The 20,369-nt window shown below is 39.8% G+C and overlaps 1 protein-coding gene across 3 annotated transcripts in view; it reads right to left on the reverse strand.

Moving 5' to 3' along the window:
• Window positions 1–20,369, reverse strand: part of LOC144576887 (uncharacterized) — a 114,849-nt gene that overhangs the window by 1,902 nt on the left and 92,578 nt on the right. For 2 of the 3 annotated variants that reach the window (XR_013519585.1, XM_078329603.1), the window contains 4 exons: window positions 10,246–10,303; window positions 8,924–9,008; window positions 8,288–8,433; window positions 357–572 (listed from right to left, as the gene is read on the reverse strand). Coding sequence is in view for 2 of the 3 variants with exons in the window: in XM_078329603.1 (XP_078185729.1) it covers window positions 10,272–10,303 (32 nt within the window). In the remaining variant the exon portion in view is untranslated. The remainder of the gene's footprint in view (window positions 1–356; window positions 573–8,287; window positions 8,434–8,923; window positions 9,009–10,245; window positions 10,304–20,369) is intronic. The other variant, XM_078329604.1, reaches the window with a different exon arrangement.

Raw genomic sequence — 20,369 nt, forward strand, 5'->3', positions numbered from 1 at the left:
GTTGCCCAGGCTGGAGTGCAGTGGCATCTTGGCTCACTGAAATCTCTGCCTCCTGGGTTCAAGTGATTCTCCTGCTTCAGCCTCCTGACTAGCCAGGATTACAGGTGTGCATCATCATGCCCAGCTAATTTTTGTATTTATAGTAGAGACGGGGTTTTGCCATGTTGGCCAGGCTGCTCTTGAACTCCTGACTTCAGGTGATCCGCCTGCCTCAGCCTCCCAAAGGGCTGGGATTACAGGTGTGAGCCACTGCACCTGGTCTCCTCCCTTCTATTGCACGATACAGACTGTTGGACTTGGTGGTGAAGCTATACTGGATGCAAAGACTCCACCCCATTGGTATTTGTGATATTTACCTATGGGTTAATCTTCTGTTTTTAGGTCCAGAATGAAAATCCTTTAGATTTCAACTCTCACACTAACAAAACTTTCATTCTGCAATATTAACTTTTTTTCTTCATTCTGTCTCCTCTCTTGTACTCGTCACCTTCCTCACTTTCAGCAAATCCTGCCACCTTTTCCATTAACTACAGGCAGGGTCAATTCATGATGCACTCACTGCTTCCAGGGACCTAAGAGAAAAAAGGCCATTAAAGGGACAAATAAGTCTAATATGTTTAAAGCATGACAATAAATTACATAACTTCATCTCAAATCTTGCTCTGGGGAAAGGTCGACACGAATCGTTTGAAGAAACATGAAACAGATCCTAAAGACAGGCGATTTTTCATAGTGAAATGCAATCCTTTTTCAAGCTTTAAAGAAAGGATTCCTTCTGCCATCCGCTTGATAGGTTGTTTTTGACAGGATTTAACTTATTAAATTATTTTCCTGCCCTTTTAAATGGTCTGGGCATAGGACCTTGCTAGGGAAAATGATGAATGTTTGTTCTTAATTGAAATTTTGAAATAACCATGTGGCAAATCATAGTGAATGCATTTGCTCTTCTGTAAAAGTTTCAAAACCGAGTGCCTATGTAGCAGCACCACAATGATAGTAAGCGATATTACGGTGATCTGAGGAATGATCTAGAACAATGTGTCTTCTGGACCAGTATTTTTGTAAAAGTGCTCTTTGCACCTGTGAGTCGTCAGTCTTCAAAGATTCTTTCCGTAATTTAGACATAATTCTTCCTTATTTCGTTAAGAACTGTAGCACACTATACCAATAAAAAGAGTGAATTTGCCCATGAAAATTATTACATAATCATTTATACAGTAGAGAAACCTAATTTTTTTGCTGGCTACCAAAGAGTTGCTGCACTTTCAGCATCAAAATCTCAAAAGATTTTCGTAAAACTATATGAAGTTAAGAAACGTAAGCAAGTGAATTGTGATGTAGATCAAAGGATTTTGCTAGTACTATATAAGCCGTATTCTAGTTGCATAAACATGTTAATTAGTGAAATCTACTTATCAAAACTTAATAAAATAGAACATTGAAAAGATGCAGCATTTTCTAAAAATGTAATTGCTGTGCAACACTTTTATAACTACTGTCTCTAATGAGTATCATTTCCTCTTCCAACTACATTTCACTTCACATAAATTATGTATCTGAAAAGTTCTCTTTCTGTTTTACTGCTATAAATTGAATCACATAGATGCACTAGAGAAATCTGCTCTTTTAAAGAGTCTATGGTAACTCATTTGGTAAAATGTGAACAGCTACTGCCTAGGTATCATTCCTTAATTCTGAATTTGTCTAGAACATGTGAGAGAAGAAGAAAAGTTGGGGAGAAGGGCACCAACACTGACTGAACACCTTTTAAGGCAGGCGTCTCATATGATCCCCCAACAATGTGCAAATTAGACATTCTCACCCCACTTTACAGAAGAGAAAACTGCTCAAGTCTACATAGTTAATAATGGAACACAATTTTGATGACATGATTTGAATATTACATATGATCATATGTATCTTTTATGAAGAATTTCATGTACTATAATTTCCAGTGTAGTGTAATGAGCTAACAGGGTCTGGAGTCAGACAGACCTGACCACTTACTTAACCTTCTAATACCTTAGTGTCCTCATCTGTCAAATGGGATAGTAATAGTTCTTACTCCTAAGATCCTTACCAATAGAAATGTAAAATATCTAACATCATTTGGCACATAGTATATACTTAACAAATTCTAGCTAATTATTAACTTCTGGATATTCAGGCAGCATGCCCAAAGGAACATAAACAAACTCAGCCTCTCTTCTGGACTTGGTTTTCACAGGAACTTGGAAGGTTGCTGCGGAAACTCCATTTTTATCTTCCCAAGTCAGATAATTGTTTTCTGTCAGCCTGCTGATGTGTAGAGTAGTTAGGATTAGTGAAAGCTCTAGCGGGATGTGTTTGAAAAGAAGAATGTGTAAGTGTTGACAGGGTTCTTTCTTTCTTGTGTGTTACATACTTTGGTGACTAAGTAGCAAAGCCTTTCTGTCTTCCAAGTTAACCGGCTAGTCATATTTTCTAAGCTTTTCCATAATTTCCTTCTAATTTTTCTAAGGACTGTGGAGGTGATTAATAAAAAAACAAATTCAATGTTGTAGATTGAAAAACCAAGGCATAAAATAATTCTATAACTTGCTTAACCATAATGAAAGCTAACATGTATTGAGACTTAACCTTCTGACTGCTTTATGTCAATCTTCTCTCATATGATCTTCAAAGTGACACTGGGAGGTTGGTGTGATTCCACTCTCACTTTGATGACAAGGAAACTGAGGCACAGGGAGGTTAAGAAACTTGACCGGGATCATAAAGCTGGTAGGTGAGATTGTCAGGATCCATGCTGGGCTCTCTGGCTTCAGAGGGTGTATTCTTAATCCCTCTAAATGTGACTTAACATGGGATGTTTAGCATGGATGACTCAGATAAGGCTGGGCTCTAGTCTGTCATTTATGGAGGTATCTTTTCCTTGTTTGTGGTAGTATTTCTTCATTGGTAGCTCCCTCTCACTCCCATTTTTTATTTTTGAGACAGGGTCTCTATTGGCTAGGCTGCAGTACAGTGATGTAAACACAACTCAATGCAGCCTCAACTTCCTGCACTCAATAGATCCTCCCATTTCAGCCTCCCAAATAGCTGGGGCTACAGATGTGCACCACTATGCTCGGCTAATTTTTCTATTTTTTTGTAGAGATAGGGTTTCACCATGTTGCCCAGGCTGGTCACAAACATTTGGGCTCAAGCAATCTGCCTGCTTCAGCCTCCCAAAGTCCTGGAATTACAGATGCGAGCCACCAAACCTGACCTCACCCCAAATTTGTAAAATAAAACTAAAGGACAAGATCTTTGTGCGACTTATCTCCCTATCATTCCCTCCTTCTTCATGTCAGCACCACCAACTGCAACATCAGCAGAAGATACATTAAGTGGAACCCTCTTGTGTTCAAAGGACAGTGCATCACCACAGCTGGAGTTAGGGGATGGAGAAGGGGAGGTGGGTAGCTCCCCCTCCAACTCCTGTGAGCTGCCACATCTGGTCCCCTCTCTCTTTCGCCCCCTGGGCCAGGAATGCAAACCAGAGGCAGCCTCCACCCCTCCACTGGCCCCAGGACCCCACTGTACCTCTTTGTTTCCTCTTTGTTGTTTTACAAAGATCTGTTTGTTCCATCTTTCCATCTCCTCATTGTTTCTGTCTAAATAGAGAGACAGAGATGAGGGCAGAGGAGGAATTGCAATCACACCCTTCAGAGGGGGAGAGACCAAAATGCCCTCCCATGCTTGTCAAATGCACATTTCCTCAAAATGCCCCCAACTGAAATTCACCCTTTTTCTCTGCCCTTTAATCTGATCAATTGTGTGGGCATCTGAGGGAGAAGGACTTTCCATTTGGAATTCATTTTGGCCACATAGGGCTGTGATTGTGGCCTAACCCTGCACATAAAACCCAGATTTTAATTGAGGACAAGATGTAAAAAAAAAATCTTACACAAAATTATCTTGTGGTCATTAGGAGATTAGAGAGATGCCTTTGGGAAAAAGAAGTAGCTGGAAGGATATTATAGGAGTCATTCATTTGAGCAAAAAAGTATTTTTGAGACTAGAGTTCCAGTCAAAAGTTTGGCTGAGTGCAGTGGCGCATGATTGTAATTCCAACGCTTTGGGAGGCCAAGGTGGGAGGATTGCTTGAGTTCAGGAGTTTGAGAACCTGGGCAACAAAGCAGAACCCTATTTCTACAAAAAATAAAAATAAATAAACAGGCATGGTGAGTGCCTGTAGTTTCAGCTACTCGGGAGGCTGAGGTGGGAGGATTGCTTGAACCCAGGATATGGAAGCTGCAGTGAGCCATGATCACACCACTGTACTCCAGAGCAAGACTCTGTGTCTAAAAAAAAAGAAAAGTTTCAAAAAAAAAGTTCCTGTTCTTTAGAAACCTTACTTGATTCTTTTACAGGATTTAAATGATATCATCTCTTTCAGATTAGATTTTGTTGGTGATATCTTTGTTTTCCTCAGAATTTCCAATGGTTTTATCGGCTATGCACATACCCCAAGTTTGACCAGTTTTCAACTCTTCTACAATGTGGTCCATGCTATGGGGCTTAGATCACTGGGGAGGTCTTGTGGGCTCCCCCGATGAAGTATAACTGGTTGAAGGGGAGGAGTATCCCAAGGCACAGGGAGCTTAATGGATGCAAAAATACAGTTAGATAGAAGGAGGAAGTTCCTGTGTTCTGTACCACAGTAGGGTGACTTTAGTTAACAAGAATTTACTGCACATTTCAAAGTAGCTAGAAGAGACTGGAAATGTTCCCAAACACAAAGAAATGGCAAATTTTTGAGGTGATCTGGCTTCCCATGGCACCACAAGGAAGAAGATAATGAGGATGGAGCCCAGAGGGCAGATGGCACATGCACTTGGAAGTAGAATTGAAAAGATGCAGTGATCAATGTGAGGTGGTCAGTACCTCTGATCTGACGATGATACACTGCATGCTTGCATCAAAATATCACATCTGCTATAAATACATACTGTTATGTCTCAATAAAAATATATTTTAGAAAAAGCATGAATGTTGGCCGGGCACAGTGGCTCACACCTGTAATCCCAGCACTTTAGGAGGCTGAGGCGGTGGATCATTTGACGTCAGGAGTTCAAGACCAGCCTGGCCAACATAGTGAAACGCTGTCTTTACTAAAAATACAAAAATGAGCTGAGTGAGGTGGCGTGTGCCTGTAATCCTAGCTACTCGGGAGGCTGAGGCAGGAGAACTGCTTGAACCAGGGAGACAGAGGTTGCAGTGAGCCGAGAGCACCCTGCTGCACTCTAGCTTGGGCAATAGAGAATTTGTTTCCAAAAAAAAAAAAGAAAGAAAGAAAAAGAATGAGTGTTGAAGGAGAACGGTGAGTCCAGAGATGAGTGGGCAGGGTGGCTGGGTGGTGAAGGGTTCTTGTGGGATGGCACTGGAGGGGGGGTACACAGCTGCGCAGTGGGGTAGGTTGAGGTGGCGCTGGGACACTGGGAAGGGGCTGACTGGGGAAAGGCCTTTTGTGCACAGCAAGCTGCCTTCACTTCATTCTGAGTGCCATAGGGAACCAAGGAAGGGTTCCATACCCTGCGCAGCGTGATAGCTGTGATCACAGTTTTGTCTTAGTGTGATCCCCTTGATTTAAGGAGGGAGCTTCCCATTTTGGAAGCAAACTTGGAGAAGACCAGAGAGGACCCGGTTATAGCTATTAGGGCCATTAGGTCCTAAGGTGAGGAGATGGTGTGGATGGAGCCCAGAGGGCAGATTCCACATGAACTTGGAGGTAGAATTGAGAGGACATGGTAATAAATTGGATGTAATAGGCTGGGAAAGGAAAGGATCTAGGGTCACTTGTTTAATTAAATTTTGGCATTGATGACTTGCTCTGTTGTTACCAGTTATGACCTATATAGAAAATCAGAATAATAACACAGACAAATAAGCCTGAAAAAGAGTTCTGTCAATGATTCAGGAGGGAGAAGCCCAATTTGAGGATCAAGAATCGAGCAAAACAATGAGGGTGCCAGGAACAGAAATTCAGGTTTCCAAGACAGGAGGAATCTGACAGTTCTGCCAGGCACTATCTAATTACCCCAGGACTGTTGGAGATGGCTACACACTCATCAGTGGTTAAGACCTGCAGGTCTTCAGAGTGCTTCCAAAACCTCATCTCAGGCACGAGCATCCAAAATATACCATGAAATTAGCGGTAGTACCATGGATAAGGAAGCTAGCATTATCCAGTCCCCCTAAACGATAATCTATGTACATGTAACACACATATACACACACATGCACACACACACATGAGAGGGTGCATTCATTTGAAGTTAACTGCTAGGTAACAAAATGTGTCTATCACTTTGTACTAGGCATTGATGTCCTCACAGCCAGGGGTCTTTGATGCACAGGGATCTTTTATTCTCTTTGGCATGTACAGTATATGACAGCTCTAACAAGTTCTCTATCTATTCCACATGGAAGGGGAATTGTAAGACTTTTTACAGAAGAGAAAGAATTCAGGATAATTTTTGTTCTAAGATCCTGTTTTCCTTCTGGTCTCGTCTAGTGGAGAGGCTAAAGTATTATAAATGTCCACTTAGATTTCTCCAGAGACTGTGCTGCTCTCACTTCAAAGGGTAAGATTCTCCAGATGTATTTTTCTAATGAAGACATGGCTGGGCGCAGTGGCTCATGTATAATTCCAGCTCTTTGGGAGGCCAAGGTGGGCAGATCATGTGAGGTCAGGTGTTCGAGACCAGCCTGGCCAATGTGGTGAAATCCCTTCTCTACTAAAAATACAAAAATTGGCCAGGAGTGATAGTGTGTGCTTGTAATCCCAGCTACTTTGGAGGCTGAGGCAGAAGAATTGCTTGAGCTTAGGAGCCACTGCACTCCAGCCTGGGCAACAGAGCAAGACTCTTGCTCAAAAAAAAAGATGTATTTCCATATTTCCGTTGCTAGCAATAGATCAGTGTATAAGCATAATGTTAAAAAATACACTGATGACAGTTGCATGTTGTATCTTAAATGCAAATGTCTTCCAGACCAAAATTACTAGTGTCTCTAGAGCAATGATATAAATAACATGTGTTTACTTTTCAATTTACAAAAGAAATGACAAGACTAATGAGTTTTTGGTAGTTTCATAAATACCATGTCTGAAAACAGCCGATGAACGTTTGGGACTCATCTATGCGATGCTTACGTGTGATTTCGGTAAGGTACACATTTTGTCACACTTCAGTGGTTTGCAAAGAGAACCACCAATGATGAGATTAATGAGAAGCGTACAATTTGCATGGGAATTTAGGTACGAGAGAATTCTCCTAACGGGTAAAATATCTGCAATTCTGACATCTTAGTACATTTGCATGAAGGTAACTGAGGGCCGAAAAAGAAAAAGGCAATATATTGTGTCAAACACGAGGCCTCCTTTCAAATTCCCATTTTGGTTACACACTGTTTACTACATCTGAAGACGAAATTGTTCTCTCACTTCCTTTTCTTCTGTTCCAAATCTGACCTCTGAAGACAGGCTATATGTGTACCCAAAGAGGAAGAATGAATTTGCAGCCTAGGACATTGCACTTGCCACGTTAGGTGGAACAGAAGTCTTCTGTCTGGCCAACAGTGCTGGAGTTAAGTCCTACATTCTGTGTGGTAGGCCAAGAAAGAGGTAGTAACGTATTTTAATATTTTGACTCTTCTTTGACGTCAACAGGAGTGCAGGGTGAGGTGCTTCGTAGCTGTTAAATATATCTATCAAATAAGACATTTTAGCTCCTGAAAAAATTTATCATTTGAAAAAAACTGAATACTGTTCTCAGTTCTGATTCTAGGCAGCCACTATCTTGCCGAAATAAATAGAATCAATGTTTGACAACTTTTAGGTTGCGCTCATAATATGCCGGATTTTAAAGTAGCCCAGTCATGAGGACCTCTGGCTTTTCAGTCTAACTTAATATTTCCTGAAAGGCCTGCCAAAACTGCAGCGGGGGCACGCCAGTTTGAGGCGTGTGTGAAGTTGGAAGGAGACAGGGAGACCTTTGCCTCTTTCTGTTCCAGATTAGGATACATAAAGAGTCAAATTTATTCTGGGCTGTCCTTTGCTAGAAACTGACAGCTCAGGCAACTAACTCCTGCCTTACTGTACGTTGCCTTAAAATGGAAGAACCTGTCCTTGTAGGGAGTAGGAAGGACGGGGGTCAGAGACAAATGAAGGGGCTCGTTTGCATGTATTTCCCAGGATCAGTCATTTGTTCATATAGCTGGCTTTATAAGTAGATCACAACTCAAAGTGTTTGTAAAAAATTACCTCCTTTTTCATCTTCCAAAGACGTTTTTAATATGGTTCCTCAGTGGGGGCCAATAGTGGAAATACCAATAAAACCTGCTGTTCGAAGAGCCAGTCCTCCCTGGGTTCTGCATCCAAGGCTCTGCTGTGCTGAAAGCATCCTTTTCCTGTGTGCCGTAGAAGTAGTGGTTCATTCAATTTATTCAGCGTAAAGGATATACTAATTGTATCATTAAATATTATTTTATTTGCATACAGAGGGTAGAAAAGTTGAAGTGTTGTTAAATATTTCTGGGCTCCTGTTCTGTTTCCATAACTGAGTTGTAATTTCAGAGCCAGGTGGTCAAGAGTGTTGGCTCCAGTCCCACTGCCTGGGTTTAATATTGAGCTTTTTCTTTCACTAACTGTAACCACATTATCCAACTTTTCCAAGCCTCAACTTAACCATTTGTAAGCTGAGAATCGTCATAGTACTTCCTTGTAGGGTTACTGTGAAGATAAAGAAGACAGTACCCAAAATGTTTAGCAGATGTGCCAGGTATATTGGAAGCAGACAGTAAATGTTATCTATTATCAACTAATGTGCCCTTTGGATAAGAAAGGCATTTCTACTCTATCAAGAGGCAAAATACTGTAAAATCAGATTATAACAGGTACCTGGACATCTTCCTTTTGGTGACCCAAGTTGATGGGGAATTGTGGAAGGTAGTGGTGGTTTGAAGCTGTTTTCTCCCTCTCATCTCTTAAGGGAAAAGAGAAAAGAAGAAGAGTCACCTGGCTCGAGAAAAGAGAAAAGCAGGTCGAGCTTTGTTTCCCCTTTAGACATTCTGTGTATAAATGCATATCATGATTCCCAGAATTTCTTCATGACAGCTCCCTGAGTTAATGGTCAAGGAAGATTTCTCAGGCTGGGCATACACAGATCTGCTTCAGAAGAGATCGCCAAACAGTTTCTATTTTTGGCCTTTGGCTTAGAAAAAGGGGACAAACTGCTGTTTTAAAAAACTTTCTGGGACATTAAACAACTTTTTTTTTAAGAAGAGATTGTTTAAAAAGGAAACAGCCTAGAAGGCCCTCCAATTTCACTCTATTAGGATATAATGTTTTCCTCTCATGTCCTCATTCTTAGACATTATTCTTCTTATTTTTCTGGTTTGTCTCCCAGAATATATAAGAAACATAAAGAGCAAATAGGAGGACACTGAATTTTTCCATTGGCTTCTTGGCCATTGTCTGGAGGATTGATGTGGCTATTGTGGCTGGGGTTTCACTCTGCAATGCCTCAGGGCTGTGTGTGTGTGTGTGTGTGTGTGTGTGTGTGCGCGCGTATAAGATGAAATCAAATCTGGGCTGGTCCAGCTTGGACTGGGAGTGGAATCTGGGCCATAAGCTGACAGAGGAAAAAGCATGCAAAGAGTTTGGACTTTTGGATCCTCTTTTCATGGCCAGGCTTGCTGTTTCATCTCTGCCTTTAACACCTTCTCATCAAATTCTTAGCTGTAAAGCCAATTCATTAACTTAAGGTTTGCCAAGAAGGCAGCACTGCTTCTGAGAAATGGAGAATGAATAGTTCCTTCTCACCGCCCTCTCAGTCACAGCTACCTACACTTCTGCCTGTATGGCATCTCTCAGACTCACCTCTTCTTCCCTATCCTCAACTTTCTCCTCTTGTGTTTTGAGAATTCTAAAATTTTCTACCAGGATGCCTATCTTCATTTCTCTTTCTTCTTCAGTTGTAGGAAGCCCTTCCAAATTTTCTCTACTCTGAGGCTTCCTGATATGGGACACATATAGAAAGTACTTTCACTTCTGGAGTCTCATCAAGAAAGGAATTAACAGTTTTGTTCATAACTAACAATCTCTTTTCCCTAAAAAGCAATAGTAACAATAATAATAATAGTGTCTTAGTCCATTTGGCATTGCTATAACAGAATACCACAGACTGTAATTTATTTTTAAAAAAGAAATGTATTTCTTACAGTTCTGGAGGCTGGGAAGTCCAAAATCAGGCAGCTGCATCTGGTGAGAGCCTTCCTGCTGTATCGTAATGTGGCAGAGGGTATCACATGTTGAGACAGAGAAAGCATGTTAGCGCAGGTCTCTCTTCGTTTCCTTATAAAGATATCAATCCCATCATGAGGGACTCATGGTGACCTTATCTAATCCTAATTACCTTCCAAAGGCCCCAGTTCCAAATACCACCAACATATGAATTTGAGGACTAAGTTTCCAGCACATGAAATTTGGGGGACATATTCAAACCATAGGAAATAGTAACACACACAAAATTATAAAGAATCTACTCCATCTCTGTATGTTTAAAATGTCAAATAACATTTCAATAATTTAAGTAGGTGCGAAAGACCTTGGACATAAAAGCATTTCATTTTAAATGGTCATATTTATACATATAACAGTTAACAAAGAAGAAAAAAACTTCTAATGAAACACATCAAATTATATCCCCAAATGTGAATATTCTTGTGTTCTTTCATTCTATCATCATAATTTTTAAACATACAATTTATTTATTTCTTTTAGAGATAGTATCTTGCTATGTTGCCCAGTCTAGCCTATAAATCCTGAGCCAAGCAATCCTCTAGGTCAGCTTCCTGAGTAGCTGGGACTACAGGCATGTGCTACAGCAGCCAACTTTCCTGGAAATTTTAACCATACACAGGAAGGTCATATCGCATTTTAATAAAGGGAAGCCTTTGGATCAGAGCAATCTAGGTTTAACAACTGACTTAGCTATTTGCACCCTAATCCCGAGCAAGCCACTTAACATTTCTAAGCACTGGCATCCTCAGCCCTAAAATGACCTTCTTTTTTGGTGAGTAATAAAGGAGAAAATATAGGCAAAGCATATAGTACAGTACTTGGTACATAGAAGGTATTCAGTTAAAGATAATCCTTGTTTGTCTTGTGCCAAAAATATACAATAGGCACTAGGACAGAACAAACAGGGCTTCTGTTCCCATGGAGCTTAGAGACTGGTGAAATGGCAGAGTTAACTAACAGCGGAGAACGTCCTCCTCCCTTGGTTCTATTTTGCATGGAAGAATGTTTTCATGCAGCACAAAACAAGAGAAAAGAGCATATTGACAATTACCTGGTAAATTAACCAAAGGAAAAGGCCAGCCTTCTCTCTTTGCACACATTATACCCAGTGGCCTGTGACAGATGCGTAAGAGTTATGCTTGAGTCTTGCCCCCAGAACCGTATCTTATCAGTCTCCAAGTCTAACCTATTCTGTTTTTTTGAGTGCAGTTCCTTCTGTAAAAGGTTTTATAGTTTATAGCATCCTGTGTTTGGCGTGACTTGCCAAAACATCCTCTAGTCTGGTTTACCTAGATTCCCTTATAAAAATATTTATTGAGCACTTACTCTGTGCCAAGTGCTAAGAATAGAAGGATGAAAGAGAAGTGCTATGATACAGGTCTACATATAAAACCTGGGATTGTGACAGAACATGATTACATGAATGCTGAACTCAATAGAAAGATCTGTGCTGGGAAAAAATAATTGTTGGTGAATAAATCTCTCTGGGAAAACTGTGGAAAGAGAAAAGAAAAGAACGCTAAGAATTGGACTGGGAGTCTGAGTGTGGGGTAGAAGGAAAATTAACATTAGGCAGAAAAAGAAGAATCACAGAGACTGAGAAGAAACAACCTGCAATATAGAAAGAGACAGAGAAGACAGGGAGGTCAGGAAAGCCAAGGCAAAGAATTATTTTCAGAGGGAGAGCAGGGTCAGAAAATTTCCATCACAACTGAGAAATTAGATGAAGACAGTGAAGTGTTTGAGAACCTTGACGTCCTTGGTGACCATATAGACATAGTTTCTTTTTCTTGGGGGAGGCGTAGTGGGAAGTAATTTAAAAATTTCTTTTAAAATATTTAGATTCACTACAAGGAACTCAAACATATTTACAAGAAAGCAACAAACAACTCCACTAAAAAGTGGGCAAAGGACATGAACAGATACTTCTCCAAAGAAGACATTCATGTAGTCAATAAGCATATTAAAAAAAGCTCAACAACACTGATCATTAGAGAAATGCAAATCAAAACCACTAAAAGATAGCATCTCAAGCCAGTCAGAATTGCCATTATTAAAATGTCAACAAACAACAGATGCTGGCAAGGATGTGGAGAAATAGGAGTGTTTTTATACTGTTGGTGGGAATGTAAATTAATTCAACCATTGTGGGAGACAATGTGGTGATTCTTCAAAGATCTAGAACCAGAAATACCATTTGACCCAGCAATCCCATTACTGGGAATATACCCAAAGGAATAGAAATCATTCTATTATAAAGATACGTGCACGCATATGTTCAATGCGGTACTATTCACAATAACAAGGACATGGAATCAACCCAAATGCCCATCAATGATAGACTGGATAGAGAAAATGTGGTACATATACACGATGGATAACTATGCAGTCATAAAAAGGAATGAGATTATGTTCTTTGCAGGGACATGGATGAAGCTGAAAGTCATTATCCTTAGCAGACTTATGCAAGAACAGAAAACCAAACACTGCTTGTTCTTACTTATAAGTGGGAGCTGAACAACGAGATCACATGGTTACAGGGAGGGGAACAACACACAGTGGGGCCAGTCAGGGGGTGTGGTGGGGGAGGGAGAGTAATAGGAAAAATAGATAATTTATGCTGGGTTTTCATACCTAGTTGATGAGTTGATAGGTGCAGCAAACCATAGTGGCACACCTTTGTCTTTGTAACAAACCTGTACATCCCCTGTATGTACCCCAGAACTAAAAATTAAAAAAATTCAGATTCAGAGGGTACACATGCAGACCTGATATGTGGACATATCATGTAATAAAGTTTGGGTTTCAAATGAACCTGTCATCCACAGAGTGAACATAGTACCCAATAGGTAGTTTTTCAGCCCTTGTCCTCACCCCTTCCACCATGCTTTTGGAGTCTCCAATGTCTATCATTCCCATCTTTATTTTCATTTGTATCCTATCTTTAGCTCCCACTTACTTATTTTTTAGAGAAGGGATCTTACTGGGCCACCCAGATTAGAGTGAAGTGCTGCCATCATAGCTCACTGCAACCTCCTGAGCCCAAGCGATCCTCTGCCTTAGTCTCCCAAGTAGCTGGGATGACAGGTGTGCACTACCATGCCTGGATAATTTTTTTTGTGTGTTTTGGGGAGCTTTTTTGTCTTGCTATGTTGCTCAGGCTAGTCTCAAACTCCTAGCCTCAAACAATTCTGTCACCTCGGCCTCCCCAGGTGCTGAGATTACAGTGTAAGCCACCTTACCTAGCCAGCTCCCACTTACAAGTAAGAACACATGGTATTTGGTTTTCTGTTTCCACCTTAATTCACTTATGATAATGGCCTCCAGCTCCATCCATGTTGCAGCAAAGGACATGATTTCATTCTTTTTATGGCTGTGTAGTATTCCATGTTGTATATGCACATTTAAAAAAATCCATTCTACCCTTAGTGGGCACCCAGGTCTACTCCATGTCTTTGCTATTGTGACTAGTGATGCAAGGAACCTACAAGTGCATGTATCTTTTTGGTAGAATGATTTATTTTCTTTTAGATATATACCCAGTAATGGGATTGCGGGATTGAACGGTAATTCTGTTTTCAGATCTTTGAGGAATCTCCGAACTTCTTTCCGGAGTGGTTGAACTAACTTGCAATCCCACCAGCAGTGTATGAGAGTTTCCTTTCCTTCACAGCCTTACCAACATGTTGCTTTTTGACTTTTTAATAACAGCCATTCTGATTGGTGTGAGATGGTATTTCATTGTGGTTTTGATTTGCCTTTCTTTGATGATTAGTGATAATTAGCATTTTTCATATGTTTGGTGGCCACTCACATGTCTTTTTTTGAGAAGTAATTGCTCATGTCCTTTTCCCACTTTTTAATGAGGTGTTAGCTTTTTTTTTTTTTTTCCTATTAAGTACCTTATAGCTTCTGGATATTAGACGCTTGTTGGATACATAGTTTCAATGGAGTGGGGGAATCAGAAGCCAGATCCGAATTGGTCGAGGAGTACATAGGATGTGAAGAAATGGAGAAAGGTAGAATGGGCAACTAGAAGAAGGAAGAGAGATAAAAACAGAAACATGTGCCAAGTGACAGCTGGTGGTTTATATCATAGGCAGAATGGTGCACCAGCTACCTGTGGGGGCTCTGGAGCCAGACTGCCTTGGCTTTGAAAGCTGAATCTACCATTTACTTTCTGTGTGACTTTGGCCATTATTCAATACCTCAACTCCTTCAACCGTAAAATGGGGATAGAACTAGTATCTTCTTCATTGAGTTGTAAACATGAAAGGGAAGTTCCTGGTACATAGTAAATGCTCAATTCATTCTTTGATTATTCTCTCCAAAGTGCTATGGAAATACAGCATAAGACGTTATTGATTCTGTTAGGTGAGCAGAATCAGAAAAATTTATAGAGGCATCATGGATGCTGATCATAAAAGGAAAGTTTTTTTTTTAGGTGGGAGGAAAAAAAATCAAAAAGCATGTTTGAGAAATGAGCACAAATTATATAAACAAAACAAGTAAATGTGAAATCACAGGGTAAACTTGGTCCACAACCTCACCAGGAATTTGGAAAGATCCATTACTAAGAGATAAAGACTAAAATTAATGAATATCTTTAGTGAGAGAAAACTGTGTAGTAAATTTATTGTTATTTTTGGGTTAGCTTTCTGTTTTCAGAGCAATTTGCCTGGCTTCATTAAAGCCTTCATTCTTGCTTACCGCCCTCTATATATCTGGATACATACCTCCTGAAAAGTTGCTTTAACTGAATTGTGCTTTGATGTGACTTAACTGAATCAAGCTATTTGTTTGTGTCAGTCGATCAGTAAGAAATCGCCCAGTGAAATTCATCATCACAATTTACTGTAAGGATATTGTTGAAAATGGGCTTCATTACCTTGCATGGTATTTGGTTTATGAGGATGCTTAGGAGACTGTCTTCACAGTCTTAATATAAACAATGGATGGGCTTCAGTTGACCAAATGGTTTGATTTTATAATATAGGCACCATATTCTGTCTGGTCTTTGTGAAGACTGTCAGAAAACTTAGAGTACGTTTGTAGTTCACCCTAATTTAAGTACCGTAAATTTCATGTACTGGACTAATATATATTGCCATTTATATTCCTGTTCTCTACGCTTTTCCGCATGTGCTCCTAATTAATGTTCTTTTGATATACTGTAGGTGTCTTTTAAAGCTACCTTAAATTCTTTTTTTGAGGTAGAATACTAGTTTAAAAGCATGACATCTGAAGTCAAAATGTCTCCCTCCAAATTCATGTTTCACCACTTGCTGGCTGTACAACACTGGGCACGTTACTTAATGTCATGAAACCTCAGTTTCCTCATCTGCGAAAAGGGGATAGCAGTTTTTACTTCAGAGAGTTTTGTGAGGATTAAAGGAGATAAATCATGTAAATTACTGAGCACAATACTTGGCACATAGAAGCACTCACACATTCATGTTTTCATTGTTACTGACATATAATCATGATATAAAAACACACATAGATGAAAATAATCCTGTTATAACTGCTGGGAAATTAAAATGATCCTGCTTCCTTCAGGTTTATTTGAAATTCACATGCCTTGATATTCATGACAGGGAGCCAATTTCAGGAAGTAGATTTTCAAGTGTTAACGACTTAAATCAGGCAAAAGATTAAACTTGACAATTAGCATCAGCAGTAGATAGCTAAACAGAAATATAGTGCTTTTTCTATTTGTGTCTGTCTTACTACATATATAAGTTAGTGTTCTATCTTTAGGCTGATGGGCCTATTTACATAGAAGTTCTAGAAGCTAAATGCAAAAGATTATTCTATCTTGCAATTTAAATGAAATATTACATAGATAATTTCAGACAGGAATTTTCCAGACAGCAAGAAATAGTTCTTAGCAACATGAAAAACCAGAAACAATGCTAGATCTAATTCTGTACGAGCACAGCCATGTGCTGAGTGCCCCATTTCATTTTTAAGGACATAGATTTAATTTCATGTGACAATCTGGCATCAAAGATTTCCCCTGGTCTTTTTACTAAATAGCCTAGTAAATATGAAAATGCAACCCCAATAGTAAAAGATTAAATTTGTGATACTCTGCTTTCAGAGCACCCAGGGTTATTATGAAGGCAATAAATAAACAAATGACATTAAGGAAAATGCCAACAGATATGTTGTGTGATATAAACACATCTAACACATAACTAATGAGAATCTTATGTGCACAATAAATGTCAGTTTGTATATCTAGCTTGTTTCCTGTACCATTTCCATCTATCATATTTATCGAAGAAATATAATAACCTTTCAGGGTACTATAGTAATTTAATGTAATATTTTGTTCTTTTTACCAAGGCAAGAGGAAACACTTTTCACATGAATAATAGGGTTTTATTTTCTTCAATACTGTCCAAGAAATCTTTTGAAGGACTCCTTAATTTTAAACAGTTAAAGTTAACAAATTTACTTAAAGGAATATGGATATAAAAACAATTCTTAGTAACCTATAGCTAAAGATTTAAAAGTTATTTTGTTGTGTATAAAAAAATAACAAATGACAATTTACTACACAAACAATTTGATTTGAAGGCTGAATTTATTAATCTTCCTAATGAATTCATTTATTTACATTACACAGGTTATTTTAGCTTTTGTGCTGTTTTAAAAATAGAATATTTATCTATTTTAATAGCACATGACCAAATATTCTCTACTTAAAGTTCATTTGTTGATACCAAATTCTGCTTTGTGGTTTAAGAAAACAACATTAAAGATTTGAGGAGTACAGTGATACAATCTCAGCTCACTGCAATCTCTGCTTCCCGGGTTCAAGTGATCCTTGTGCCTCAGCCCCCCAGTTAGCTAAGATTACAGGTGCGCACCACCATGCCCAGAAAATTTTTGTATTTTTAGTAGATACAGGTTTTCTCCATGGCCAGGCTGGTCTTGAACTCCTGGGCTCAATTGATCTACCCACCTTGGCCTCCCAAAGTGCTAGAACCATTATGCCAAGCCTTCCTTTTATTTTATTAGTCTTCTTGAGCAATAATTAAAAGGATGAAATTCAGGGAATCTTTGATCATATGTTTCAAATTATTAGCTGAACATTGGATTAGCTTGATAACTTTTTGGATGTGCTGCTGTCTGCCATGAGGGGACATCAGAGACATTAAGAGTCATATGTTGGCCAGTTCAGTGGTTACCAAGTCACCTTTGGAAGGACTGCTCATCCCCTTTCCATTTCTCATCTGTTCCCAAGAGAATAGGAATTCCCATTCTATTAGAATAGTGCTATATTAGTCCATTCTCACACTGCTATAAAGAACTACCTGAGACTGAGTAATTTATAAAAAGAAAAGCTTATATATATATATATCAAGGTTGACTCACAGTTCTGCAGGCTGTACAGGAGGCATGACTGGGGAGGCCTCAGGAAATTTACAATCATGGCAGAAGGCAAAGGAAAAGCAGGCACATCTTTACATGGCCATCAGGAGACAGAGACAGAGAGAGAGAGAGAGAGAGAGGTGGGGGGGGAAGGGAGGGAGAGGGAGAGAAAGGGAGAGGTGCCACACACTTTCAATGAACCATATCTCATGAGAATCTATCACTAGAACAGCAAGGGCAAAGTCTACACACATTATTCCATCACCTCCCTCCAGACCCCTCCTCCAACACTGGATTTATAATTCGACTTGGGTAGGGACACAGAGCAAAACCATATCAGGTGTTCAACAAACTTCTCAAATGCACTTATAAAAACAATTCCAAAAATTAGAATAAAAATTTTATTCTAATGTTTAACTTAGAATAAAAGTTAAAAATTATTCTACTTTTCTGCTATTTTTATTGTTATTTTCATAAAGTCAGGATTATTATTCTAGCTACTGGACAGAAAAACCACAGAATGTATGCTTTTCTAAACAATGAACACTTTCCTAAAGTCAACTCTGTCAACCTGGGCAACACAGTGAGACTCTGTCAAAAAAAAAAAAAAAAAAAAAAAAGAAAGAAAGAAAGAAAAGAAAAGTCAATCTTGGAAAATGAATTACTCTCTAGGAGGATAGCAGTTCCCATATATGAAAAAAATTATATTTAGAAAAAGAAACTTAGCAATGGCTAGATGTGATCAAGTTTCTATAGATCAAAGCTAGTTATTAGTGTGGTTGACAAGCATGATGAGAATTTAAAACGTTGGGTTCTCTGTGCCTACTAGCAGAAATACCAGAATCCTGCAACTCCCAGATGTCTTTTCTCTTGCAGTGTCCCAGAGAGATCACACAATGTCTTTGATGGTGATTTAAAACGTCTGGAGACACCTAGAGATAACACCCTCCTCAGCCCCATGTAGTCTTACTCTGCTTCTTTTCATGGCTGGGCAGACGCTAGGGTTTGCCTCTGCATGCTGGAGGTGGCTCTCCAAAGACCCTACCATGATGTCTGTTACTTCTCTTCAGCAGAAGCATCCGCCTAGGGCGCTAAACTCCTTTTGTACCCAGCACTTCCTCTGGGATTACTCTTATGGTCCCTTCTAGTATTCAATTAATTTTCTGTCTTCTCTTCCAGGCTGTAAGCTCTATGAACGTACAATCTGTTGCTGTCTTTCTCACACCCGGAGAGAAAGAGACACTTAACCATATTTTTTCTTTGCTGTGTTGCCCAGGCTGGTCTCAAACTCCTGGCCTTATGTGATCCTCCCATTTTGGCCTTCCAAGCAGCTGGGATTACAAGTGTGAGACACCATGCCCAGCTGCTTAACCATATTTGATGAACCAATGAAGGAATCGCTCTTGCCAGTGCTTTTTCAGAAGGGCAGAGGGTTGTCCTCCCACCAGAGCTGCGGTTCTTCAGAGGCTCCTAGAAAACCACATGGGCCCTTCATACCATGGGAAGCTTTGTCAAGTTCCTGTGGGTCTAGGTTAGATGACATTTGAGAAAGACAAAACAGTCACTTCTGCAAAAAATTAATCAATGCCCCTAAGTCAGAGTCCAGACACTTTGACCCTTACTTTAGAACAGCGTGTGGCTCATCTGCAGCCAATAACATGGAATTAGAGGTGGCTGCTCTCCTGCCTCTCTGTTGGATAGTCTTATTCCAAGAACTGAACCATCAGTCTCAAAATATGGAACTAAAAGAAATGATTCCGGCGTCAGACTGCTGAGGTTGAAAGCCAGCTCCATCATTCCTGGAGGTGACTTTGTGCAAATTAATTTGTCTTGATAAATCTCAGTTACTTCATCTGTGAAGTGGGGCTGCACTAGTATACCACACATGGGTGTTATAAGGATTACAGCAGATAAACCTTGCATAATATCTGACGCAGTATCTAGCAGTGTGTAGTAAAATGTGAAGTATCATTGCATCATAATCTTACTGTAGCTAGAAGGAAGCCCTCATATGCTGGAAGTCCCTGAAATGTGCCACCAAAAGGGCTCACTTCTGGAGATTTTACACACATACACACACACGCATGCACATGCGCACACACACACACATACATGTTAATATAGTCAAACAAGGAGTTAGAATACTTTTATTGGAAAATGAATTAGTTGAATTTAAAAAAGCAAAGACATGTGTGCATCAGAAGTTCATGACCTAACCAGAAATAAAACCCCACACAAGCAGAAATAGTAAATAATCTATTCCCCACAGCCGCCCCGCCCTGCCCCTGCAGAAAAAAAAAAAAAAAAAAGGCAATCTCCTTGGCTGCCAGCCCACTGAACTGCAGCAACCTCTGTGACTGAGGAGGCTGCTCTTTGCCCTGGCATTGCTTCTTAGCTGCTGTGAGATGGGAGACCTGGGGACACATTTTTAAAAAAACTGAATGAAAAACATATCAGAGTCCCCAAGAAATAAAAATTTAATGTCTTCTACGGTGACATGGGCTTCCGAGTACTCATCTCTGGAGGCCAAAATACCCTAGCTCAAGGATGAAAGGTCTATCCCATCTGGAAGAAGCCTAAGGATTTCTTCAAGAAGCATCTGCACAGCTCTTCCCTGTGCAGATGGCAGCCTGGCCAGTGCCATAGTGAGACTAAGGGA

The sequence above is a fragment of the Callithrix jacchus genome, chromosome 7, assembly GCF_049354715.1.
Source record: "Callithrix jacchus isolate 240 chromosome 7, calJac240_pri, whole genome shotgun sequence".
Lineage (NCBI taxonomy): Eukaryota > Metazoa > Chordata > Mammalia > Primates > Cebidae > Callithrix > Callithrix jacchus.